The sequence below is a fragment of the Pan paniscus genome, chromosome 13, assembly GCF_029289425.2.
Source record: "Pan paniscus chromosome 13, NHGRI_mPanPan1-v2.0_pri, whole genome shotgun sequence".
Classification (NCBI taxonomy): domain Eukaryota; kingdom Metazoa; phylum Chordata; class Mammalia; order Primates; family Hominidae; genus Pan; species Pan paniscus.
The window spans coordinates 25,977,735-26,004,329 of NC_073262.2; the positions used below are offsets into that span (position 1 = coordinate 25,977,735).

Below are 26,595 nucleotides of genomic sequence, written 5' to 3' on the forward strand. Positions count from 1 at the left end.
CTGAGGAAACATGCCTGAAGGAGGTCAGGCCTTGGACAGTGGGAGGGGGTAGGTAAAAAAGAAAGTGACAAGAAAAAAAGATATGAACCAAACCACACATGTAACTCTTGCTTTACAATTATGGAGTCGTACCTGCTGCCCACCTATGGACACCTCCCAGGGATCTAGGAAGTCTCATGTGGGAATTTTTAAAAGTAGGAAGCTGTCATCTGCGTCTCTTCTCAGCATACAGTCCAGACCTCCTACCTCCAGTGCTGGTAAAGATTCCTTCCCCTTCTTTCCCTTTTATACCTCTCTTCTGCATTCACCTAATTTTCTGGGTGTTTTATCAGCAACTGTGCAATGGATCGCAAATACCGGAGCTAAAGGCAGTTATCAATCTTGAGATTTACACACTTGAAATAATATGAACCTAAAAGGTAGACTCCAGTGCCATGAAGAACAAAAGTAACACCCCAATGCATTTCCAATTCACATCTGAAATGAGTTTGGTTGTTTCGTTTTGTTTTAAACACCATACATTTGACTGGCATGTTCTTGCCCGTTATTTTAAAATATAATTATTGCTTTGGCTTCAATAAGTGATGCCTCAAGTTTACATATCACCTGCTAGATGTAATTTAGTAAAAGGCTGTTTGTCCCTTACTTTGTGATTCTCTGACAATAGCCCCTTGCCACTCACTATTCTTTTTTTTTGTTTGTTTGTTTTTTTGAGACAGTCTCGCTCTGTCGCCCAGGCTGGAGTGCAGTGGTATGATCTTGGCTCACTGCAACCTCCACCTCCTGAGTTCAAGCAATTCTCCTGACAGCCTCCCAAGTAGCTGGGACCACAGGCGCATGCCACCACGGCCAGCTAATTTTTGTATTTTTAGTAGAGACAGGGTTTCACCATGTGGGCCAGGCTGGTCTCAAACTCCTGACCTCAGGCAATCCACCCGCCTTGGCCTCCCAAAGTGCTGGGATTACAGGTGTGAGCCATTGCACCCAGCCTTGCCATTCACTCTTAAGACCCAAGACCTAGCACAGAGGATGGGTCCTGAGAGACCACACGTACCTCTGTCCGAACATCAGTGTGGACTTGGTCTCAGCCTCATTGAAGACAGAAGGAGAACAGCAAATGACGATGGTGGTTCTGCAGTTCCCACCCAAAGAGTCCTGAAGAATCCGAGTCATCTTGCTGTCCCGGTATGGCACATGTGTTTTCTATTTAGGAAAAGAAAAAGTATTGGTTTTGACAGCCCATTCTGAGAAAAACACAGAGGCAAGCAAGTCAGGGATGAAGACACTGAGCTTAGAAACCGAGTAAAACAAGAATTTGTGGCTGGGTCTTTGGATCTTGCCAAAGTTTAGAATGCCCATTCTTTGACCTATGTCATAGGAAATTAGCATCACCATTCATACTTTTTAGTAGATGGGAACTCCCAGCAAGCAGGCATCCACAGCCAGGATTCCCTCTGTCCTCTTCCAAACAGAAAAACAAACCAGCCTTTGGGGTGTGTGGCAAAGGGACTATGAGGCCCCAAAAGGTGGTTTCTCATAATATTACTTAATAGATGGGTGCAGGATCACTTACTGTCCCTTCTGCCAAAGCAGAGATCACATTTCCAAGAGCAGACAAAGACTTATTGATATTTTTAGCTTCGTCAAGAACAGCTCCCTCGGCACCAGTTTTGCTGACCTACCAGAGAGAAAAGAAAGCAGTGAGCAGCACAGGACAGCAGAAGCACAAAGTAGAAATTTCAAATTCACATGAGGGCAAAGGGGGACAGCCTCCTGGAAAGCAAGGAAAAATAAAAGTAGAGAAGACCCACAGTGATAAAAACCATCCTTCGTGTATGAGGCTGGGGATTTGGTCTCTCCTGCCATCATTTTCCTCTCAATTGGGTTTTAGTGGAATAGCTGAAATACCTCAAATGGTGGAGCTGCAGATGCTTCCCCAGGGGCCATCCATCCAGGGAAACCAGGCTCCAGAAGTGCTGTCACCATGGGTAGCTCGGGCCCTGGGAGACTGAGCCGCAGTCCCCATGCCGAAGGGAGCCCAGAGGGAAGCATGAAGAGAAAATATTGTCCTGAGCCACAGTGAATGGGCATATTGGAAAAATGTAAGTTACGAGCTCCAAGTTCAGGCAGATGACTAGAGGCGGTAGGGTTGGTTATCCAGAGTCCGTTCCTTCCCTACTTATTCTCATAGCAAGGAAAAAATGAAAAATATCCAAAAAGCAAAAAACTTGGGAGAGAAATGAAAAGTCAAATGTATACTGCATCGTAAATTTGTCTTTTTTCCTCTGCAGCCAGAGGGACCATGCATAGTTTCTCCTTTGCTGTGTTATTGCTGGTAATTTCATCTTGACAGCATTTGTTCTAGGTAGAGGGCAGTTTACAGATGCTAGAAAAAAGGGAACTCAACATGATTCATGTCTCTGCTGACTGGACAAACGATGCAGGGGGAGCAGCTGCTCTCTCAAGAAAGGAAGTGGGGAAGCAATGTTCAACTACGCAAATTCGAATCACATATAAAGGAGAAACTCCTGATGACAGAAATGAATTCATGTCCAGGGGGAGGTTTCTTTCCAAATAGAACAGATTCTCACCTCCCTTGGAATTGTTTGTGTGGTACCCCTGCTTACACATAGAGAAATCACGTAGCTGATGGGTCACAAATAGTAGCAGTCTATGTTATTTTAAGCACTGTTATTTTAAGATGCTTTCTTATTTGAGCATCTTAACTCCATGAAATATACAAGGCAGGTACCATCTATCACCCTCCTTCGACAGACAGGAAACTGAGCCCCAGAAATGTCAAACTGCCAGCCTAAGGGAAGAACACCATTCAGGGGAGACGGGAACTAAAGGCCAGAGTTCTTTTCTACAAGATCACACTGACACAGTCATATGGACACATCTAGGGCAAAGGAAAACAGGTGTGTGTGAGCAAAAGAAACTACGTGAAGGACATGATTTCAAACACCTCATAAATATCATTAGCAATAACCACTGACACTGTGCAGAGGCAGGCCTCCACTCCAGTCTGTCAGTATTAAGCAGTTTTCAGGTGTATTTAGGCTCTAAATAACAACAATGCTGCATTATTTCCATCTGTTGTGCGTCTGTTTAACTAAAGTTACAAGCCCATACTAGTAAATTTTTTTTTTTTTTTTTTTTTTTTTTTTTGAGACAGAGTCTCCCTCTGTCACCCAGGCTGGAGTGCAGTGGCACGATCTTGGCTCACTGCAAGCTCCGCCTCCCGGGTTCACACCATTCTCCTGCCTCAGCCTCCCGAGTAGCTGGGACTACAGGTGCCTGCCACCACGCCTAGCTAATTTTTTTTTTTTTTTTTAATTTTTAGTTGAGACACGGTTTCACCATGTTAGCCAGGATGGTCTCGAACTCCTGACCTCATGATCCGCCCACCTCGGCCTCCCAAAGTGCTGGGATTACAGGCGTGAGCCACCGCACCCAGCCCCATACTAGTAAAATTTTAGATTCCCAACTAGAAATACCCGGATGACTTTCTGCTCACGGTTTTACAAATGCATACTAGAGGACAATTCAAGTAACCATTACTTACGTGGATGTAAGTGGCCATAACTTGGCATACGGGAACTCAGTGATGTAGTGCAATAAGTGGGGATCAATCATACAGTTAGGGAGACTGACCAAGCTTCAAGGCTGGCCTTCATGGGGACAATCAGCATGATGTCAGTGATGATGGAGGCCAGAGGGCATTGTGCACATGGCCTTGCTCTATGATGTTGCTCGAGGGAGGTCAGTGCCTCCAGACAGGGTGTGGCAGCAGAAGCCTCCACTGGTGCTATGGAAGTGAGACTGGAGATTCTGGGAAGCCTATTGCTCTGGAGTACAGCCCCGGCCAGGGCCTGGGAGGGCATGGGTCAGGGTGTAGACGACAAAAGAGAATCCGGACAAAACCAGAGAACAGTAAAGGCTTGCCGCTGAGGCTGATTACAGGCCACACTGCATGAGAGAGCCAAGGCCTCCCACATGGGACACCATCAGCCCATGCCTACTGCTGGGAGAACCAGGGAATGCAGGGAGCGCCCCAGGTTCCAGACCTTCTATCAGCAAAACAAACCTGCAGAGGCAGGACTGCCACATTCCAATGGCAAAGCTCGTTGCTGGCCTATTAGAGTCGGGTACAACATGGGATTTTCTCTTTTCTCAGAAGTTCATATCCCTCCCACATGTGTGCAGCTGCCTCTGCCACAGGCTAAGTCAAACCAACTATTGCCTCATATCATCATAAGGGCCCATCAGGGATAAATCAGAGTTGGCATGCAAAGCACTTGCCTGTGACACCAACAGGAGACCTCAGGACCAGAAAAGAAAGCAGGGACAAAGGGTTAAATGTAATAACACCTTGGCAGAGCCTCAGAAATTTTAAAAGCTCTTTAAAGCAGGAAAATAGAAAAGCATAAAAATTATACCATTGCACAATGAAGCAAATAAAAGGGGAAAATTATAGATAATACAAATAAAGAACAAATTACCTTTTCGCTCCCAGCCAAATCAACCAAATAAAGTTTCCCACTGAGTTTTTTTTCAGTCTCTACATTCTCTTGTTTAATATTTATCAGGAAGATACTGTGACTTCTAGAGCTGTGTTCATTCATGTCTGAAAAGGAAAATAGTTTACTGCTCTACAAAGAACATGTAGGTTTAGGTAGCAAACCTCTCATTTAAAAAGCATAACAAGTCATGCCTAATAGCTCCATTTCATTGAAGTAAGTCCAGCCAATTCTAAAAATTATCTGAGACCCCTGTTTCTTCTGAAAAACAATGCTCATTCTAGAAATACAAGATTTTAAATGTCTTCAAGGAGCAAAGAAATTAATCTAAAAATCTTAGTCAACAGTTTAAGATATCAGATTTTCTAGCTCTACCTGAAGCCCCATCCTCTAAATTCCTACTCCAGCATGACTTTCCCCTTGAAGAATTCACTACCTCCTCCCCTGCCTCATTTTAAATTCCTTAGACTTCATCATGATTAATACATGATGTATTCTATCTTAGTCATGTGCATAAGCCTTGCCTTATCAGTAATATCATAAGCTTTCTTAAGCAAGGATTAAGACTTTCCTAAGGAAGGATTAAGACATACACTTCTACAACCTATGCTAACAGCAAAGAAGTTTTCAAAAATTAAATATGCTTCATTAAGATGGGATACTGGAAATAAAAATCCTTGCAAATCCTCGTCTTTGTCTGCCAAGCAGACAGAGACCCCAGCAACCATCCCATTCAGCCTTCACCAGCAATCATTTCTCAAAACCATCTTACCAGATTATATGTAAAAAGCCCTAAAGATTCATTTTTTAAAAACTGTTAGAACTAATAATTAATTCAGCAAAGTTGTAGGATACAAAATCAACATGTAAAAAATCAGTTGCATTTCTATATACTAACAATGAACAACCCAAAAAATTAAGAAAACAACCTTATTTATAATAGCAAAAAAAGGATAAACTACTTAGGAATAAATTTAACCAGAGAAGAGAAAGACTTGTACACTGGAAACTACAAAACATGACTGAAAGATATGAAAGAAGACACAAATAAAGGGATTGATTGAAAGACTTAATATCATTAAGCTGTCAGTATTACCCAAAGCAATCTACAGATTCACAGCAATCTCTATCAAAATTTCAATGACATATTTTACAGAAGCAGAAAAATCCATCCTAAAATTTATATGAAATCTCAAGGGATACCAAATAGCCTAAACAATCTTGAAAAATAAGAACAGAGTTGAAGGTCTCACACTTCAACAATATAATGAACTTTGGGGACTTGAGGGGAAGGGTGGGAGTAGGGTGAGGGATAAGAGACTACAAATAGGGTGCAGTGCATACAGTTCGGGTGATAGGTGCACCAAAACCTCACAAATTAGCACTAAAGAACTTACTCATGTAACCAAATACCACCTGTACCCCAATAGCCTATGGAAAAACAAAAAATAAAAGTTACTACAAAGCTACAGTAATCAAAACAGTGTGGTATTGACATAAAGACAGACATATAAATCAACAGAAGAGAATAAAGGGCCCAGAAATAAATCCTCACATATATGGTTGAATAATTTTCAACAAGAGTGTCAAGACCATTTAATGTGGAAAGAACAGTCTTTTCAACAAATAGTGTTGGAAAAACTGGATAGCTACATGCAAAAAATACATTAATGTTGGGCCCTTACCTTAGAGTACATGCAAAAATTTACTCCAAAAGGATCAAATACCTACATATAAAAACTAAAACTATAAAACTCTTAGAAGAAAACACAGGAGAAAAGCTTCATGACATTGGACTTGGCAATAATTTCTTGGATATGACACCCAAAGCACAAGCAACAAAATAAAAATAGATACTTCATCAAAGTGAAAAACTTTTATATCAAAAGACACTATCAATAGTGTAAAAAAGCAATCCATGGAATAGAAGAAAATTTTATAAATCATATATCTAATAAGGGATTGATGTCCAGAATACATAGAGAACTCCAAGTCAACAACAACAAATTAACCTGATTAAAAAATAAATACAGACCTTGAATAGACATTCCTCAAAGAAGATATACAAATGGCCTATAAGCACATGAAAAGATGCTGAACATCACTAATCATTAGGGAAATGCAAATCAAAACCACAATGAAACAGCACTTCACACCATTTGGATGGCTATTATAAAAATAATAACAATAACAAGTGGCAAGGATATAGAGAAATGGAAACTCTGATGTACTGCTGTTAGGAATAGAAAATGGTACAGCTGCTATAGAAAATAGTAATAATAGCAAATAGTAGCGGTTCCTCAAGAAATTGAAAGTAGAATTACCATGAGATCCGAAAATTCCACTTCTGCATATATACTCAAAAGAATTGAAATCAAGGACTCAAATAGATGTTTGCACACCTATGTTCATAAGAGCATTATTCACAACTGCCAAAATGTGGAAGCCACCCAAGCGTCCATTAATGGTTAAATGAATTTTTTAAATGTTGTATATACATACAATGGAATATTATTCAGCCTTAAAAAGGAAGGACACTTGCTACCACATGGATGAAACTTGAAGACATTATGCTAAGTGAAATAAGTCACAAAAGGACAAACACTTTATGATTCCACTTACATGAGGTACCTAGAGCAGTCAAATTCATAGAGATAAAGTAGGTTGAGCAAGAGGAGAATAAAGAATTGGTGTTTAATGGGTACAGAGTTTTGGTTGGAGAAGATAAAGTTCTAGAGATGGAAGGTGGTGACATTGCACACAATGTGAAGGTACTTAACGTCACATAAATGCATACTTTAAAATGGTTAAGATGGCAAATTTCATATTAAGTATATTTTATTGCAATAATAAAGAAAAACCTTACCAGAATGATAAGAATAATAGCAATTTTTTTTTAGATTAGCAGTTCCAAACCAAGGCATCAAAATGGATTACCAGGTATGCCATAAATAATTTGTGATTAAAAACAGCTACAGAAACAGAGTGAATAACGTAAATGAGAGATGCTACTACTATAAGAATATCTGTCTTCCATTCTTTCAGGTATGTGTGCATGTTTTAAGCAAGAGAAAAAGAAGTGGAGCTTGACCAACACTGCATCCAGAAATAGGCTCACCTATGAAAGTTGCTATATACATGAATATCATCTGATACATTGCTCAGATAGAGAAAATGTTGAGAATTACAGTTCTGGACCACAGAATCAGAGAATCTTGGGTAGAAGAGACTTAAAGAGCCTAGACCAGTCAGGAAACCAATACCTGAATCTCTTTTACAACATAACAGTGAACTCACTACCTCTCTAGGTAGCAGGCAGCACTTGGGGCAGCTATAAGGGTTGGAGAGTTCTCCTCACAGGGGTCGAAATCTGCCTCCCTAGAGCTCCAACAATCATGGGTATTCTAAGCATTGAGATGGAACAGAACAAGCTGACCCTCTTTCTTAGTGTCAGCACCTTCAACACGGTAAGATACATTACATTGTCCACACACCCTCCTCCAGATTTTTTTCCCTCACGCAAGCTATAAACCCTTAGTTCTCTCAGCTTCTGTTCATATGAACTCACTGTCATTTGTCCACATCCCTCTTAATAAGATAGACAACTGTCTTTTTTCACGGACCCTCTGCTGCCCAAATCCCATATGCACTGCTTCCCTGAGATGCAATGAACATACTGAGGAAGGAACTGCAGAGCTAATGAGCCAATCTGAATGTGTCTGCTAGTAACATATCGGAAGGCTTTCCCTAAAGCTCCTGGCTCTGCTTTCTGACTTCCTTCTTCCCTTTCTTTTTCTTTTTTACAGAAGGCAGAAATCCAACATGGTTTATTTCCATGTGTGTGACTACAACATATTATAGAATTTGTTGGTTTGGAACTTTTTTTTAACCTGAACAATAACATGATCAAAATAAATAAACTGATGAGCTTACTCTTTCCCTCCCTTTGGTTGGCTGGTTGTTTATTTTTCCTAATGTTCAGGCTTAGGCTGTTATCAGGATCCAGTAAGTCTCACCCAATATCTCCAAGACCTCAGAGTCCTGTGGACAGCAGAAGGCACCCTTTCCCATGACTGCCTAGACATACTCATAGCACACATACCCTGGCGTCTGTGTCCGAGCACTGCTCTTTAATCACCTTCCCATGCATTCTTTCATTTGTACCTAATTCCCCACCCCCCTCGGTTGGTGGGCAGACATCTGTCTCCCAAGCTGCAGGGGAGGAAACACCCCCACCATGCTTACTTGTCACAGCCACGTGTCGGTTTGCTTTGCCTTCATCTATTACATCCATGACTTCCTCGGGGCTTGACACAAACCGCTCAGTGCATCCCTGGAAGAGAATCAGTTCAGGTTCACCACTGAAAGAGTTGAAAAGCAACAATATTTTGAAAGGCTGAAACATTTTCCTGTTTATCTTCTAGAGGTGCAGATAAATAGAAAGGCTGAAATATCGATCCAACAACTTTTCCTCCTTGCCCAGGGCTTGAATTCTACATTAAAGAGAAGTCTGAGCAAGCCCTAGGAAATATAGAAGTAAACCAAAAAAAGAACTGTCAAATTTTCCTAGGTTTTTGAGTACATATTCATACTGAACAGCAACACTTTAAGAAGACAGAAAATCAAAGAAGAAAATCAATGAGAGAAGAAGAAATGGATGAAGTTTTGCTTTGCCTTCTATCTTTATTTATTCATGATCATGGCCACCAATATTACTTTGATGTTCCACAGATAATGCTATAATAGGCGTTACTGCAAAGTAAAAACAATTGCACTCAATATCAAAATCTCTTTAAATGTGAATAATATTAAATAATAATGTCATAAAGGAAAGATACAATTGAAGAAAGTAAATGTCAATTTTTAAAACCAGATGAATATTAAATTTAAGGAGCCTGAATAAATGCCTATATGCTCTTTACAGATAATATTCTGCACATCTTACGTAATAATTATTATGACAGAGACTGGAGAGAAATTAATTGCATCACCAATCAAATCTTCCTCATACCTTTACATACGGGACTCTGTTTTTATCTTCATGAACAGCCAAGTTGGTCTTGGATACTAAAAAGATGAGAATGACAGCATGCAAAGAAGAAAATAAAAGTTAAAGACTCTATATTGGAGGAAAAATGGAAGTTTGTTACAAAGGACAGTCAGATCTAATCTCTTTGCAACATGCAAGTTTAAGCCTTGGCTGAGAATAAACATATACCCTGAAGGCAACAGAGTATCTCTATAAATTTTCATTAATTCCTTAAGCAGAAGTGTGATAAACCATTTCAACCTCCCCGGACTTTTGTTACAGAACAAATAAAGGACAAGCACTGAGGTTACTTACCATCAAGTAAGTCCCTTATTTTGTCCAAGTAGATCTCAAAATAGGAAACCTAGTTAAAAACAAATTGAGCTTGGAATAGACATGCCACAGTGTATTTCAAAAATGCCATTATTAGTACTTATGAAAGCTTTCATCATGCATGGCTAAGAAGAGTAAGAAGAGGGGTTCAAAGTGAAGACTTATAATCTGGCCAGCTCTACTGGGATTCCCCTGCTTCCCGCTTGCTCTACGCTTCCCTAAGTGTGGACCACTCTCCACCCACACACATCACAGCTCCCTTTGGTTGTCATTCAAGTGTTCTTAACATCATGTGCTAGACACTTACAGGAGGACTCTAGGCTTTACGTTAGATGAGCACCAAGCACGCTTAGAAAACACTCAGTAGGCCTCACCTTATTGCATGATACTGACAGTATCATGAAGGAGACGTAGCCCAAATGTTCACATGCAAGAAGCCAGGAGAGGGCAAGGGCAGTGTGTTTAGAACTACAAGAGCTCAGAAAGGTAACTGCGCAAGAGCTGGTAATGGTGGCCAGCTCTGGTGCATCCAGGAAAGATCTGAACAAAATGGGACTTGATAAAAGATGGTTAGACTGTGAGAAGAAAAGGAGGCCTTCCCATTAGTCTCAAGGCTCAGCCACAGCACCACCTTCATCAGCATCACCTAAGAACCTGTTTGAACTGCAGAACCCTGAACCCTACTACAGTCCTGCTGAATCCGAATCCCAGAGAAAAGGAACTAGGAATCTGGTTCTCAGTTCCCTAGGCGATTCTTAAGCTGGCTGATGTCTGAGACCTGCTTTAACTAAATATGTGGTCTTAGGGACTCAATTCACACATAACCAAGACCCTAGGCTTCAATTGTCCCATCTGTCACATGAAGCCATAGGGCTTTACGATGTCAAAAATCCCCCTCTAGGATTCTGTACTCTGTTTACGTCTGCTGTCTGCCTATCCAATAAACTTATCTGCCCTATGTTCATAAGTGCTTTTGAAATCTAAACAAGGGAGTGGGCAGAAAGGAAAACAGTTGTAAAGTTGTAAAGCTGGGATGTGACTACTCAGGTAAAACCTCATCCCTACATCCCAGCTCTGAACCAGTCAAGGGGAAGCAAAGACTCTAACCCAGCACTGGTCCCAGCTCTGACTCAGCCCCGATCCATTATCTTTAATGTGCCTCGGTCTGGAACTACCTGACTGGAACCATCCCAGCTACTCTGAGATGTGGGGTCCTAGCTTGAGCCCTGGAATCCACTGCTGGGCATCTCTCCTGGCTGCCTGTATCCCTAGCAACATCTGCCTACTTGAACACCTGTCAGACTTCCCTGTCCCTGAGGCCCATCTCTCATGGACACACCTATGTGACATTTGAAAGACTCACGCCTACAGCTTTCTCTAATCTTTCATGCTGCCACACTCCCCACATCCTTATGGGTCTGTTTGACCTCCAATCCTGGACATCTCTAACCCAGTCCTTCCTGCAGCCAACTCTACCCTGGTTCAGCGCATTCTATTTATTTCAGAATTGTCTGATTTTCATTAAGACTTGTCTATTATTTTTGAGATCTTAAACATATGGCCTTATTTCCGTAGATTACAGAGAAAATTAATTACATCTAAAAAAAAGTCACAAACTAGATACTGGCAAATCTGGCAATTAGAATCATATTCACATTTAATGTAAGTAGAAACAGGATTCTGATTTCATTAATTTCTGCTTTTGGTGTATGTGCGAGGGTGGTGATTTTGTTGTTTTGTCATTTAAAATACTTTGTGAGACCAGGCGGAAGAAAAATAAATAGGCATTGTTTGGCATTAAGAAATAGGATGTTCAGAAATAAAGTTTAAAACCTCTGTGGGACTCATTTAAGGAGCAGATTTTCGATATTGCCTTAGTCAGTCCTCTTTTTCTTGATTTAGCCTCTCACTATCCGGTTCAAAATACAAAGTAGTCAGCAACTAATTTGCCCACTTATAATTATTATTTATAAAACAAGTAAGCATAAGTACAAATGCAACACAGAAATCCAGACTGTAAAATTCAGCCCTAGAGACTTAAGAGTGTTGTTCCTCTCCTCCTCTAACTTCATGCTAGGGCTGTTTTTATCTTAATAAGATTCTAACACAAGACCCTATTTTGAGGGCAGTAATTGGTTTAACATCTTATTCCAGGATTATCACATAAGAACCCTGCAGTAGTTTAAGCTATTTAAATGCAAACAGCCCTAAAGAAGCACTAAGCTTCTAAATCTTGATCCCATCAAAGCAACAAGCTTCTGTATCCTTAGATATAAAGAACCTTGGCAAGAAGGAGAAGCAGGCTTTAGCCAACAAAAGGAATCCTAAGGAAAAGTGATTTGCTAGATGTAATTTATAGTTGGGCAAACAGTTGGTGCCTTCTTTTTATGTCATTTACGAAAGGTATACAGTAGTAAGGGGAGAAGTTTAATATAATTGAAAAGGTATTGCATGTGCGGTTGGTCAGACCTAGGGTCTATTCTTAGTTTTATCAATAACTTGGTGTTTAAGTTGGGCCTTGTAACTCTGCGTCTTTTTTTTTTTTTTTTAAGACAGAATCTCTCTTGTCGCCCAGGCTAGAGTGTGGTGGAGCGATCTCAGCTCACTGCAACCTCCGCCTCCCAGGTTCAAGTGATTCTCGTGCCTCAGCCTCCTGAGTAGCTGGGATTATAGGCACACACCACCATGCCTGGCTACTTTTTTGGTATTTTTTTTTTTTAGTTGAGACAGGATTTCACCATGTTGGCCAGGCTGGTCGTGAACTCCTGACCTCAGGCAATCTGCCCGCCTCAACCTCCCAAAGTGCTGGGATTACAGGTCTGAGCCACTGTGCCCAGCCTAACCCTGCATCTTTAAACTTCCGTTTCCTCATCTCTGAACAGATGGGCCTGGTGCACTAAGATCCCAGCCTGAAGGGAAATCTCTTAGCAGATCTGCTTAGCGAGGCTTCTTAGAACTGCCCCTTCACCCTCCCCAGCCACAGTGGGGGCCCCCAGACAGCATGTGCATCCTGGACACAGCTCATCGGGCAAGGGGGGCACCTATGTAGGCTGGGCCAATGAGTCCCTGCCCAAGGGAATTTAGAGTTGGAAATAAGGGAATGGTGGAGCAGCAGCTGCCATGTTGCCAACCCCTTCTCCCACCAAAAAGAGAGAAAGATGCTCCAGAACAAGAGAAAGAAGTCAAGCAAGGGGGCAGAAAAGCAGGGACTATAACAGGTTTGGAGGTGATGATATGCTCAAGAATTAGATAAGGATCATCATTGTACACTTTTGGGAATATATTAAAAACCATCAAACTATACACTTTAAAAGGATGAATTTTGCGGTATGTGAACAATATCTCAATTGTTTAAAAAGTTTAAAAAGAAAAACAGGGCTTAGATTTCCTGCCCTCCACACTTCCTCCTCCACAAAATGCCCACTGTCAGATTCTGTATCTTATAACAATATCCTCTATTTGCTTAAACAAGTGCCTTTCAGCCACTTGCAAAAGAGGTGTTCCAATGAATATACCCTAATACCAAATTTGATTATTTAACAGCTACAGTAAGAGAGTAGAAATCTCTCTTTTAATGCAAATTTAAGTCATACAACAAGTTTTGGTTTAAAACAAAAACAAAATACAAGGGGGAAGATAAAAAGGAAGAGAATTCCTCTTCCCAACATTTCTCAGAGTTCTGCTCTGTGACACTCTGCTCAAAACACAAGTCTGTCATACTCTTAGGAGGAGAAATGTGTCTACATTCAAATAAGCTGGGAAATGTAATCTAATGCATGTCCCCTTTGCAGAGCATACTGAAACCTGTGATAAACTTAACACTGTTCAAGAAAGCATTTTCCCAGCTCATTTGGCCTTACAGCCCTTTTCCCTGCTAGCCCACCATTAATAACACAAGGGACTGTGTTCCACAGAACACACTTTGGAAAATGCTGCCCTAACCCAAACACAAACACATTTCAGTCATACCCACAGAAATCCAGAGGATAAAGGGTAGAATTTGGGCAACAATCAAGATGATTTCCACCTAAAGAAGGCTTTTGCTTTCATTATGTGGATATTTCAAGCAAACCCTCCAGACACCTGTTAGCCTAGGTCACTAATAAAGAGGGCTCTGCTTACCACAAGAATGTCATTTAAATTAGTAGGATCATCTTTTATATCTTCTTGAAAGGAGGAGGTATAAGAAACGTTATCTGGGGCCCAGTGTCTTCTCTGGGGACCAATCAGTAATACGTACCTTTATGTGAAACTCCAGGTTCTCATCCATGGAGTAGATATGGTCAAAGATATCATGGGCAATTCGTGGGATGATCCCCATGAGCTGGGGGTCGTGCAGCTTCCCCTAGTGGGTGAAAATACAAACACGGGCAGTTAAAGCATGCTGGGAGACACATGAGAGAGAGGGAGAACCATCTCTGGGTTCCTCAGACAGAACCCGGTGGAGCAGGAAGCACCCACGTGTGCCTGCCAGCTCCCTTGGGCATCTACCTGACTTGCCAACAGACCAGAAGTTGGTGGAAAAACTCAGTGTGTTGGTCTGTTTATCCAGCAGGGGAGCACTTGTTCTGCCAAGTTCTGAGGCCCCACAGTATTGCCTCCAGCTGCCACTCAAGGAAACAAAATCAGAGTCTATGTGGCTAGTGTGGGGTGAGGAGGAGGAGGAAAAGGGAGCAGGAGAAGGAATGAGAATATATAGGTTTGGGTTTTGAGTATTTACAAACTGACCTGAGCCTGGAGTTCCAAGTAAGGCAATCTTGTTTAATGAAATCACCTCTAAGACTGATTTCCAAAATTCTCCAAAATTTCTAAGAACCTTATTCTGGCAACACTTTCAGTATCATTTAACAGATCAATCAAGAAAATACATTTCATCAACTTCTTTTAAAAATCTGTGGTTCCCAGGCCAAATTGTTCCAAATAATTTTTAGCTGTTTCTAACACCTAAATCCATGTTTAAGATCGTCTTATATTCTTCTTACCCCGCTTTTCTACTTTACTCATTTCACCTAAGTGGGTGGGGATAGGGATAGGTAAATTCTTCTGCTATTTTGATATTACCAAATCCATTTTTAAGGTCCAGAATTTGCCACCCCTGAAGATTTTAGAAAAGATGCCTTAGGATCTGACAGCAACTCCTAATGAAGACTTCCAGAAGTATTGAAAGCAACACACAAGCTCCAGAGAGCCTTTGCCTAAGCCCACCGTCAAATAAGCACTTAAGTTCTCATATGTGTTCAACAATCCATCAGTGAACAAACACACAGTCTGCAGGTTTAAAGTGATGAGTGCCAACAACACATCCAGAGATTTTCCAGATTTTTTGTTTGTTTGTTTTTGTTTTTTGAGACAAGGTCTCACTCTGTTGCCCAGGCTGCAGTGCAGTGGTGCAGTCTTAGCTGACTGCAACCTCCACTTCCCAGGCTCAAGTGATCCTCAGCTTCCCTAGTAGCTGGAACTACAGGTGTGCACCACCGCAGCTGGCTAATTTTTTGTATTTTTTGTAGAGATGAGGTTTCGCAGTGTTGCCAAGGCTGGTCTCCAACTCCTGAGCTCAAAGTGATCCACCCACCTTGGCTTCCCAGAGTGCTGGGATTAGAGGCATGAGCCACCACGTCCGGCAGTCTGGCTTCCAGCAAAGCTCTCTCATCCGGAAAAACGGATACTCCTCTGGAATGCCCTTATCTATTAAGAATCTAAATAGTTTGATGTATTGCTATTGTTTTTTAGTTTGACTGCATACTTCCTAAAGATAGGGATGGCCAGTGCATGTATATTTCTCTCCATTGCTTACAAGATTTAGTATTTATTACATAGAATTATTGTAGAATTCGAGTTAAATAGGATATATAAAGTGCTTAGTGACATGAGAAGGGCTAAAATAAATGTTAGTATTATATCACTCAGCTCATAGCAGGTTTTCACGAAGAAGTTGTTGCAGTTTATTTCACCTGAAGAGACTGAAACACATTTCTATCCCTGACAATTAATATATATCTTAGGAAAGAAAACAGTGCCAAATGACAGACTGACAATCTCAAATCTTGATAACTTTTAAACTGTACATTCCATCATAAATGTGTAACAAATTAGACAATGGACCTCCACATGCTCTGAACCATGGAGATCATTGGCAGAAACAATACCTATGGTGAGAACATCATTTCCATCTGGCCAAATGTCATGACTCCACTCAGCCAATCAAAAGACCTCCCCTACCAAAGCCCTCCAGAGCTTTTTAATAATTCATGATAATCCTTTAGCTTCTCCTCAGTAGCCCACAGCCAGAGAAGAACGATTGATAATCCAAAAATCATTTATAATTGACTCAAATCTATTTTCCTAGATGCTTTCCCTTTCAATGGATTTATCTCCCCATTGATTCCTGGCTTATACAAGTGCTGACATCTCTTTGTTTGCCTTTGTCAGGGCAAGAACCAAGGCAGAACGAGAGATGAATCTAGGACACTCTCTACTTTGTGTCTCTCTGAAGTCCTCACCCTAAAATCAATGTGAGAAAAGTGAGTGTTCTCATAATAATGCCTCCCATCCCCACAGGAACAGAAGCATACCCACATCTACCACAGGCCTAGGAGCTGGGCTGCTTGATCCAGCTCAGATGCCCAAGAGTGGTAAGGGCTTTATGTGCAGCAAACTGGGCCTGCCGAAACAATCTGCAGGTGTGTGTACGCAGGGGAGGATGTAGGGGCATGTGGAGTGTGCACGTGTGTGTGTGTGTGTGTAGTGTTAGGGGAGCATATGGATGTGTGATGTGTGTAGTATATGTCTGTGTGTGATATACGTGTGGGGTGTGAGGGTTATGTCTGCGTGTGTGGGGGCGTGTGATATATGTGGAGTATTACATGTATGTGTGATGTGGGGGTTATATGTGTGTGAGATGGACGTAGGGAATGTGTGCAGGTATGTGCTATAGCGTGAATGTAGGAAGTGTGGCGAGTGTGGGGGTGCTTGTGATGTGTGCGGCCGTGTGGCATTCTGTGGCGTGTGTGTATTGTATATGTGTGATATGTGGTGTCTGTGCCTGTATGATGTATGCAGTGTGTGTGTATGTGTGTGTGTTGTATGTGTGATATACGTGGGCTCTGCCTGTATGTGTGCATGTATATGTGGGGGGTGTCTCTGTGTGTGTGGTGTGTCTGTGTGTGTGTATGTAGGGGGTATGCTATACAATGTGTGGTATCTGGTATATGGTATGTCTGTGTGTGTATGATGTATGTGGGGGTGTGGTATATAGTGTGTGGTATGCGTGTCTATATGGATGTGTGTGATGTGTACATCTCTGTATGTTTATGATGTTATGTAGGGGTCATGTGTGGTATATAGTGTGTGGTGTGTGGTGTGTTTGTATGTGGTGTGCATATATCTGTGTGTATATGTATGATGTATGTGGAGGGGTGGTATGTGATGTGTGGTGTGTCTGTGTGTGCATATGTGTGTGATGTGTATATGTCTGTGTGTGTATGATGTATGCGTGTGCAGTATGTTATGTGGTGTGTCTGTGTGTGTGATATATATGTCTGTGTGTGTTTATGATGTATGTGAGGGCCATGTGTGGTGTGAGGTATGTCTGTGGTATGTATATGTCTGTATGTGTCTGATGTATGTGGAAGGGTGTGTGGTATGTGGTGTGTAGTGTCTGTGTGGGTATATGTGTGGTGTGTACAAGTTTGTGTGTGTATGATGTATTTAAGGAGTGTGATATATTGTGTGTGGTGTGTCTGTGTGTGTACATGTGTTTGGTGTGCATATGTCTGTGTGTGTATCATGTATGTGGGGGGTATGTGGTATATGGTGTGTCTGTGAATGTATGTGTGTGCGTGTGTATGATGTATGTGGGAGGCGTGGTGTGTGGTGCATCTGTGTGTGATGTGTCTGTGTGTATATATATGTGGTGTGCATATGTCTGTGTGTGTGTACAATGTATGTGGGGTGTGGTAGTGGTGTATGGTATGTCTGTGTGTGACGTGTCTGTGTGTGTATATGTGTGTGGTGTGCATATGTCTGTGTGCATGTACAATGTATGTGGGGGTGTATGGTATGTGGTGTGTGGTGTGTCTGTGTGTATATGTGTGTGGTGTGCAAATGTCTGTGTGTGTGTTTACGATGTATGTGGGGGGGTGGAATGTGGTGTGTGGTGTGTCTGTGTGTGAATGAGAGAGAGGTGCTCCTTAGAGGTCTTCACTGCTTCTACACTGACCCTTGCAGATGAGATGCGCAGCCCAGACACACAATGCACAGTTGCCTCGGGCAGTAAGAAGTGGGATAACAGCCGAGAGCTATAGAAATTCAGAGACTAGAAATGTCCCAGATTTCCAGTAATAAAATGGGTAATATGGGATGGCTTGCTTGAGGGACACCAACTCTTGAAGAATGGGTAAGTTTAGGGATGGGCAGAGAGGATGTGGGCAGAGAAGGCGAGTGGGAGAACAAAGTACAGGAACTGAGGAAGAACAGTGAGAGTGTATTTTAGCCAAAGGATCAAAGATGAACTTGGGGAGCAAAGAAATCCACTGCCTCATCACCTTGTTTCTCCCGGAAAGCAAATAGGAGAAAGATCTTTATAACTGCATCCTGTATAATTCTATCCGCAAACTTTTCCCACGGAATGTGATCTTTTAGGAGCACATATGAAAGAAGAAACAAGACCCAGGCCACCAGCCACCAAACAAGACTCTCTTTGTTCCAGCCCCAGTTGCCTCCTTGACCTCCCAAGCAGGGCAAAGTTTCCTGAAACACTTAAGACATCAGCCCGTCAGCACATGAGCACCGTGCGTTCAGACAGATTAGTTCAAAATCACTTGGCAGGCTTGGCGGGACGGCTGGGAAGCCTGTACCATTCAGATGACCTCCAAGCGTCTCTTGGGGCAGAAAGAAAAAACACAAGATGTCTCCATCCATCTATATCAGTGTGCAGAAGAGGATCACAAAGTAGGGCACGGGGCCAGGAGAGGCCCTTCCCAGCATCACACACGGAACAAAAGAACAGTCTCTTTTTCCTCAGCTGGAGCTGGAACCCTCTGTGTCCTCCCCAGCGCCAACCCTGGGTATGGGCTGCACAAGCCCAGGACCTTCTGTGTGTTGGTGTCCACCAAGCTTAGCATTAACACTGTCCAGTGAGTCATATATTTACTGAAAACCTACCTTAAATGCTCCATCTTGAGAAGCCAATATTTCCAATGTTATGTAGGCTTATCTGTTTGTTCCCCTCAATACAAGGTAATGGAATCACCACTGGATGTCAGACCAAAAATAGGGGGATTAAAGTGAAAAACAGCTTTAAAATGTGACTGCTCTTTCCACTCAGGGACACTCAGGGAGTTAACATCCCCTTCCGAAAGCCTTTGGAAGATCACAATGTGTAATTTGAATACACAAAATCCTCCTTTCAGAGAATGCAGACCCTGTAGGGCTTTTTTGACTTAATTGCATTCCAGGATCCTGGATTTCTTGGTCTCTCGCAGTATCTATGACTTCAGCTTAGGGCTCCTCCTTCCCTCTGTCTTCCTCTGAAAATATCCCCTACCTTTTCTCCAATCTATAATTACCCTACAGAAAGAACTCGATTAAGTGAGGGGGTGGGTGGCACTAGGAAAAAACTCCCATCCACATCAACTATTTCTAACTGTAGGCACAAGTATGTGATCTGCAAAAGTCACAATAAAGGAAAGCAACTCATTACAACTGACCTTTTAAAACTGACAAAGATGAAGAGGCAACCGGAGGTGAAACCTGTCCAGAACCCAGTTCCTTTCAGGTCCCCCATGAGTCCTCACTGGTCAGGCATTGTGAAGTTTACACTGTAAGACACAGAGGGCTTGAGAGCCTCTAGCAAAATATCTCTTCTATTAGTTTTTGTTTTTGTTTTTTGGTTTTTAATTTTATTATTTATTATTACTATTTTTTTTGAGACGGAGTCTTGTTCTGTCACCCAGGCTGGAGTGCAGTGGTGTAATCTTGGCTCACTGCAACCTTCGCCTCCACAGTTCAAACAATTCTCCTGCATCAGCCTCCTGGGTAGCTGGGACTACAAACGTGCGCCACCACGCCTGGCTAATTTTTTTGTATTTTTAGTAGAGATGGGGTTTCGCCATGTTAGCCAGGCTGGTCTCAAACTCCTGACCTATGTGCTGGGATTACAGGTGTAAGCCACCACGCCTGGCCTCCCATATTAGTTTTAAAGGGCGGGCATAGCTCTTTGCCATCACCCTACATCCATCTCTTCTCCGGAAATAAGATTTTACACTGGGGAGCATTCTCTCTCTTGATGTCTTACAGCTTAAATTTCTGGCATTTAGCAAGTACCTTATATTTTCTAATCCCAAAGCTTAAAAGGTCACTATTGTAAGCATTCCAAGAGATTTTGGGGGATTTTAAATAATGCAGGTTGCTTTTGTTTGTTTGTTTTGTTTGGCATTATATATAGTTTGGTAATAAAACAAAACAAACAAACAAACAAAAAAACCTCTAGACTGATTGAATTCCTCACTAGACACCGTATCTCTCTTTCAAGTGTCATCTGACCTACGAGGGAGTTTTTGTCTACAGGTACTGGACTAGGTGGGACACAGGAAATGTAGAACTGCAACTTTTCTATAGTCTCAAGGTCAAGAGTCGGGGGCCTAGTAAGAGAGGGAAAGGCGAGGGGCCGGGACAGGTGCGTGAGGATAGCAGGGTGGCGTTTCCAAGACGTTCTGCAGTAGAGTGTGAGAGGAGGAGAAGATGGGCTGATGCCACTCAGGTGTCAGGGGTAAGACCTGCTTAGTCAGAAAGAAGTGATAAATAAACCTCATGCTTCCTTTAATCTGTGCAGTCTCTGAACCACTTTGTCTTCAGCAAAACAGGTGAAAGAGAGTCAACACCGCAGAAATGAGATCCCCGGCACTGTACCCCACACTTGAAATCAGTATGAGCAGAACATCAGAGCCCTGAGGATTTTAGCCTCGTGCCTTTGAAATCTCCTCTTCAATAGGAATGATTCATAAGCTAAACCGATTCTGCAGCAGCCGTCTCAGTGCTATTCCCAGGAGGGCATCGTAAATGAAAAACACTAAGCTGGAAGGATTAAGGATTCATCTTACCCTGCTGCTGAATTCCCCAAACTTCCTCTGTGCAGTTTCTTATAATAACCACGCTTACCACCTCTCCTTACCTATCAAGTGGGCCTCACCTTTAGAAGAATTATCAGGCTCTGAAGGCCCTATAGGATTTGGTGATTTAAAGAAAAAAAAAAAAAGGAAAAGAGGAGGCAAAGAGGTTCAATTTTGTCTGCAGACCTGCCTTGTTTGGAAAACAGACTGAAGCCACAAAATTCCACAGCCAACAACTGGAGCTGGGGTCATACCCTGAAGTGCCTTCAGGGAGCAGGTATGTAAGTCAATAAGGAAGGATGCCAAATATAAGTTCGTCTTCACCCCAGTGTGCATGAAGTGGGCTGGGTGTGAGTACAATGGAGAGTTCAGCCCCATGTACGTGGGGTGGCCAGAGCCAGTACCACAGGTACCATTTTCACAAATACTAACAAATATTTTACCAAACTTCTCCTAGGTGACAGCAGCTGTTCCCTGCACTAGAAATGTTAACAAAAAGGTGAACAGGACAATGAAGTGAACAGTGAAGCTTGAATTTTATATTATGGTGAAATTCACCCAGTGCTACCAGATCTTCAGAATATTCAACCTAAGATGGAAAATTTGAATTGTGTGAAATCATCCAATTTTTAACATTGCTTACTATTAAAAAAAAAATATCGTGCAGTCCAAACAAAAATATGTCTGTGGGCTGAACGTGGCCCACAAGCCAACTTTTAAAAATCTCTGACCTACAGTTTTTTATTTATTCTAAGAGACGAACCTCCCCGGGGGCCTTCATCAGGGTAAATGATTTTCCCAACAGGCTTTCCCAGTTAGAATGAGGCTGAAGTCCAGAATGATGTTCACACTACTGCTTAGCTAATCAATGATTGTTTCTGAATAGAATGTATTGTTACTGTCACAAAGTTATCAATAAAGTACTTTTTAAAATACTGAATTCCTGAGACTTTATTTTTTGCTGCTATTTTAAAACTTCTCAAAGACATAATTAATTGGCCAAACATAACCGTCTCTATTTCCCAGTAAAGAAAGCCACATGCACCTCAAGTTTTGCTGGAAACGTCAGTTCCATTCAGTCATCTCAGAGATTCGCATTACAGCACATTGTAATCTTACCTCCATGGTGTGGGTTTTTCCTGATGAAGTCTGCCCATACGCAAAAATCGTCCCGTTATAACCTTCAAGGACATCTGTGAACAAGAAAAAGAAATTAAAATTAACTCATTACTTTGATCATATGCTGGTGTAGGTTGCATATTTTAAAATTACATTTTCCAAATGGCCCATCTCATTTTTCATACAAATGATATATTTCAACTCCATGTGAATTTTAAGTAGAAAATTCTGTTGTTCTACAAATAGAAAGAAATGGACTCACATTTCACAGAATATATTAATGAAGAAGGAGGCAGACACACTTTCTCCCAATGACATCAAAAGGAAGATAGAGACATCGAGCAGAAAACTTTTTTTTAGTAGAAGGATATTTGAGTTTTCTTCTATAAGTTGATCTCTTGAGATCAGTTGGGGGAAAAAGAAAACATTATTCTTATGCCCTGTTTCTGGAGTGAGATGAAGAACAGAATTTCTTTCCTGAAGATTTAATTTGGGTCAGTTTAAACGCTGGCCCAGGCTAGCTCCTTGGGGAGGTTTCTCCTGAAAGCCCCACAAGAGCTCCTTGAGTCCAGAGGTGGGGCAGGAAAAGGGCCCCACTCTATAAACAGAGCCTCAGGATGACAATCCAATCAGCCCAGAAACTAGCCGGGCCCTCACTTAAATTTAATGTCTCTGTGTTTGCACTGATAGTGCTAACAAGCCAGCCCAGGCCCATCAGCATCAGGAAATTTCTTTTAATTACACAATGAGAGCACTGTACAAACCCCTCCACACTGCAGGTCGGTGCCACATCACACAGGGACAAGGGGAGGCTCGAGGGTGGAGGCTGCTTTTTGCTGAAGAGCTGAAGATTATCTGTGGGAATTCTTTCAAAGCAGCAGAGGTGATTAAAATATATTTAGCACTCATTTCTCTCCTGCTTTCCTCCTTCATCCTCACAAATATCACTGGAAGAGGAACAATGCATCATTAATATCCTTGATCCTCCATTCCGAATAAGGGGAGGAAGTCTTCATTTGCACAAGCTGTAGAGGCAGGGAGAAGGACCCCACACTGAGGTGTCCTATTCAGAGTCATGTAAAAAACCAAGCCAGGCAATCAGCTCCATCTACTTCAGGCTCTAAATAGAGTTTTTCTTTTGGGAGCATGGTAGAGGGGGTTCTCTGAATTTTATGATGCTGGTTTGTTTTTGTTTTGCTTTGATAGGTTTGCTTTTTTGAATTTTTTCTATATCAATTCTGATTTGTTATGTTTTTAAAAAAAATTTTAATAAACATTTGACTGATCTGAGGTTGTTGAAGTGTGAACTGGGATAAGAACAAAAAAGCAATATGTTATTTTAGGAAGCTAAGAAAAGAAAAATTAAGTGGCAGGATTTTTTTTTAATTCTAGCAGCCCTCAAGAGTTTGTATCAAGCTATATTAGGGGTTGGTGGGAGAGGAGGGACAGGGAGAGAGAGGAGGGGGAGCAAGAGGAGGGAGAGAGAATGTTCCTACATATCAGATTTCGGCTAATGGCTCCCCTGGTAACAGTGGGAAGCAAAAACTTGAAGTAGTCAGTGTAAGGTTTGGAGGTTCAAGCTTCAGTTTTCACAAAAATGCCAACTTACTCAAAGAAAAGATTCCTCAGGCCAGAGCAGACAGGGCACCTCTACACTAACATGAATATGATATGCTTTGAGGGACCCAAAGAAAAAAGGTCCCACCCTTAGGTCAAACTTTAAAAATGCCATATTCATAACACAAAAAACTCCAGCCTATTGGAATGCTGGCTACATCACAATATCACAGTTTCCATTTATTCGAAATTACCATTTATTAGAAATTAACCATCCCCCCTATACACACACACACACACACACACACACACACACACACACCCTGAAAGGGCTTTCCTTGTCTTAAGCCTCTGTGTATGAAACACTCTGGAACCCACCGGCCTAGGTGTTAGAACAGCACCGAAGTTGCCAGGGCCAGGGGTCCAGCCATCCTGACCCCTGCTAGCCACCCTGCAAGGGCCGATGTTCCCACGCAGGAGGCCCCAGGGAGGTGGTACTGAGCAACCAGCCACACCCAAGGAAACAGCTCAGAGCTCAACTTCCTCCTGAATTAGGCCACACCCGAGGCCTCCCGGGTCTCATCCACGCCTCTGGGTCCATCACTAAACAGAAGGCACAATCCCACTAACTCTTACTCCATCGCTGCTCATGAAACTCCTGCCAGTAAGGACTGGGTCAAGCACCTGAAAACCAGAGCTCGTCCGTGGCTTCACTTGTTTTGGACTAAGGAGCTGAGGAGCGTGCGAGACTGTACTTGGAGAATCTGTTTCTTGCTGCCATTTCGTCACTGAGCACTATTTTTTTTCTCCTTCTTTTTTTGTACGAAAAGGAGAACACATAAAACCCCACCAGAACAAACTCCACTCGGCCCTGAAAGTATTTACAATCACGGCCCTGAAAGTATTTACAATCACGTTACAGTTCATTCACTGCTGCAGAACCTCTCTCCAGCGATCAAGGTCGAAGGGAGTCGACGTCGCCCTCTATCGGCTCCCTGCTGCACTAGAAGGTAATTTAAACGAAAAGGCCCTTTGAAGCCAGTGTTCTCTATTTTCTTCGAAACTCCAGGTTTTGGGGGCTTCTTTTCTGTTTGTTGTTTGTTTGCTCAGTCTATGTTTTGATTTGCTGGTGAGGGAAGGCAGAGAGAGGAAGTGGAGCAGGAGCCCAGCGCGTTTCTATGGCCACCGCGACCACAGGCAGAGGGGGAGCCGTAGCGGGAAAGGCCAGGCCGCGCTCCGCACTGCGGGGGCCACGCCCCGCACTGCGGGGGCCACGCCAACCTCCATCCGACTCCCACAGAAGCGCCCACAAAAGGCACTTTCATCACGTCCAGTGCCCGCTCCTGGGCCCACGGAATGCATTTGTTTTAGAGTCTCTGCAGAAACAATGTTTCCACATGCCAGCCACGCTCCGCAGACAGAAAGTTTCTTTGTGTTAGTGCCTGGTGTGATGTGACCTCCACTGGTACAGCATAGCCCGCCGCACCCCGGGGCCACAGCACTCTTCCATCCCGCAGCCGCATGAACCCCAGAAGGAGCTTCCACTGCAGGTGCCCAGAGCCTTCTCATCTCCCAGGGGAGGAGGAAGGATAGCAGTAGATACTTAAAATGCTCCTTGCCTCCCATTTGCTCAGTTCTGAATCCAGGTCTTGCTAAAGCAAAAGAGTTAGTGCCATCTTCAGATTAGAATTGGGGAAGGATGTGATCATACCTACCCATCAGTAGTCCTAAGGAGGCATGGGGCTTCCTACCGACTCTCCAGGGGAAATGGGGGCCTGTAGGGTTTCTGGTGATGGTGGCTGACAGGCCATCCTCACCAGTCACCAAACCACTCAGGTAGGCCATAATCAGAGGATGATGAGGCGGTCCTGCTGACTACCTGAGGCCAGCCCGCATGCCGGCTGGCCAGCCTAAAGGGCAGTCCCTGTGCCCAGGCAAGGGCATGCTGCGTCTTCAGAATGGAAACGCACCTCATCACTGGCAGGCCACCAGGGCCATCACAAGGTGTAGGAGCCACCATCCCTGTCCCCTCTTCTCTACCCTCCTCCCACACCATTCCTAGCCCTGTCTTTTGCAATGCTTAGATAATAGTCCATATGGCCTGACAGAACAGGGACCACTCATAAAATAATTGTCATCAAATGCTAGCTGTGTGCCCACCAGGAAAGGGGGGCAGGGGAGTACAGAAGAATATCAGTCAGTCAGTCTGACAAGCCCAGGCTTGAGTCCCAGTCCATGGCCCCCGAACCAACCTGGCCAAGTTACTTCACTTCTCTGAACCTCAAATTCCTCTTCTGTACAATGAGGAAAATAATGCTCACCCTTCAGAAAGTTGTTATGATTTAAAATGCAACAACATATGTCAAGTATATAGACAGTGCCTGATAAGTCACAGCTAAAAATATTTTTCTTCTTCAGAGTCATATATAAGATAATAACAAAACAGATCTGATAATGTCATCCTAAGCTTAACACTCTTCACTGGGTCCACATTGTCTGCAGGATAAAGTCCATCCATTGCCATCAAATTGCTCCAGCCTAAATGTCCCAGCCTCATCTCCCATAATGCCACTCTGCACCCTGTGCCGCTCCAAGTTGCCCAAGCAGAATTTGTGTGTTTATGCTTTTACTTTTGAAATCCCCTCTGCTTGTACAACCCTCCTATATTCTATAGTCCTCAGGACCCAACCTTTCAGAGAAACCTTCTTTAATTCTCCACTCCCTCTCCCAATCAAAATCAATACAAGTGACATTCTTCTGTGTTCCCGTGGCATTTTGCATACACCCTTTCTAAAGTACATAATGCCTATGTGTGTGATGATTATGTACACATCTGTCTCTTTCCCTGTACTCAAAGCTCCTTGCAGACAGTCTTACATAGCATGGCGACTCCAGTCCCAGCACTGCTTACCCTACGGTAAGTACT

The 26,595-nt window shown here is 42.7% G+C and overlaps 1 protein-coding gene across 1 annotated transcript in view; it reads right to left on the reverse strand.

Moving 5' to 3' along the window:
• Positions 1 to 26,595, reverse strand: part of KIF5C (kinesin family member 5C) — a 152,065-nt gene that overhangs the window by 75,901 nt on the left and 49,569 nt on the right. The window contains exons 3-10 of the mRNA XM_003816687.7: positions 22,113 to 22,186; positions 14,126 to 14,230; positions 9,868 to 9,916; positions 9,535 to 9,590; positions 8,769 to 8,856; positions 4,506 to 4,630; positions 1,574 to 1,678; positions 1,055 to 1,203 (exon numbers count right to left, since the gene is read on the reverse strand). Of these exons, the coding sequence (XP_003816735.1) occupies positions 1,055 to 1,203; positions 1,574 to 1,678; positions 4,506 to 4,630; positions 8,769 to 8,856; positions 9,535 to 9,590; positions 9,868 to 9,916; positions 14,126 to 14,230; positions 22,113 to 22,186 (751 nt within the window). The remainder of the gene's footprint in view (positions 1 to 1,054; positions 1,204 to 1,573; positions 1,679 to 4,505; positions 4,631 to 8,768; positions 8,857 to 9,534; positions 9,591 to 9,867; positions 9,917 to 14,125; positions 14,231 to 22,112; positions 22,187 to 26,595) is intronic.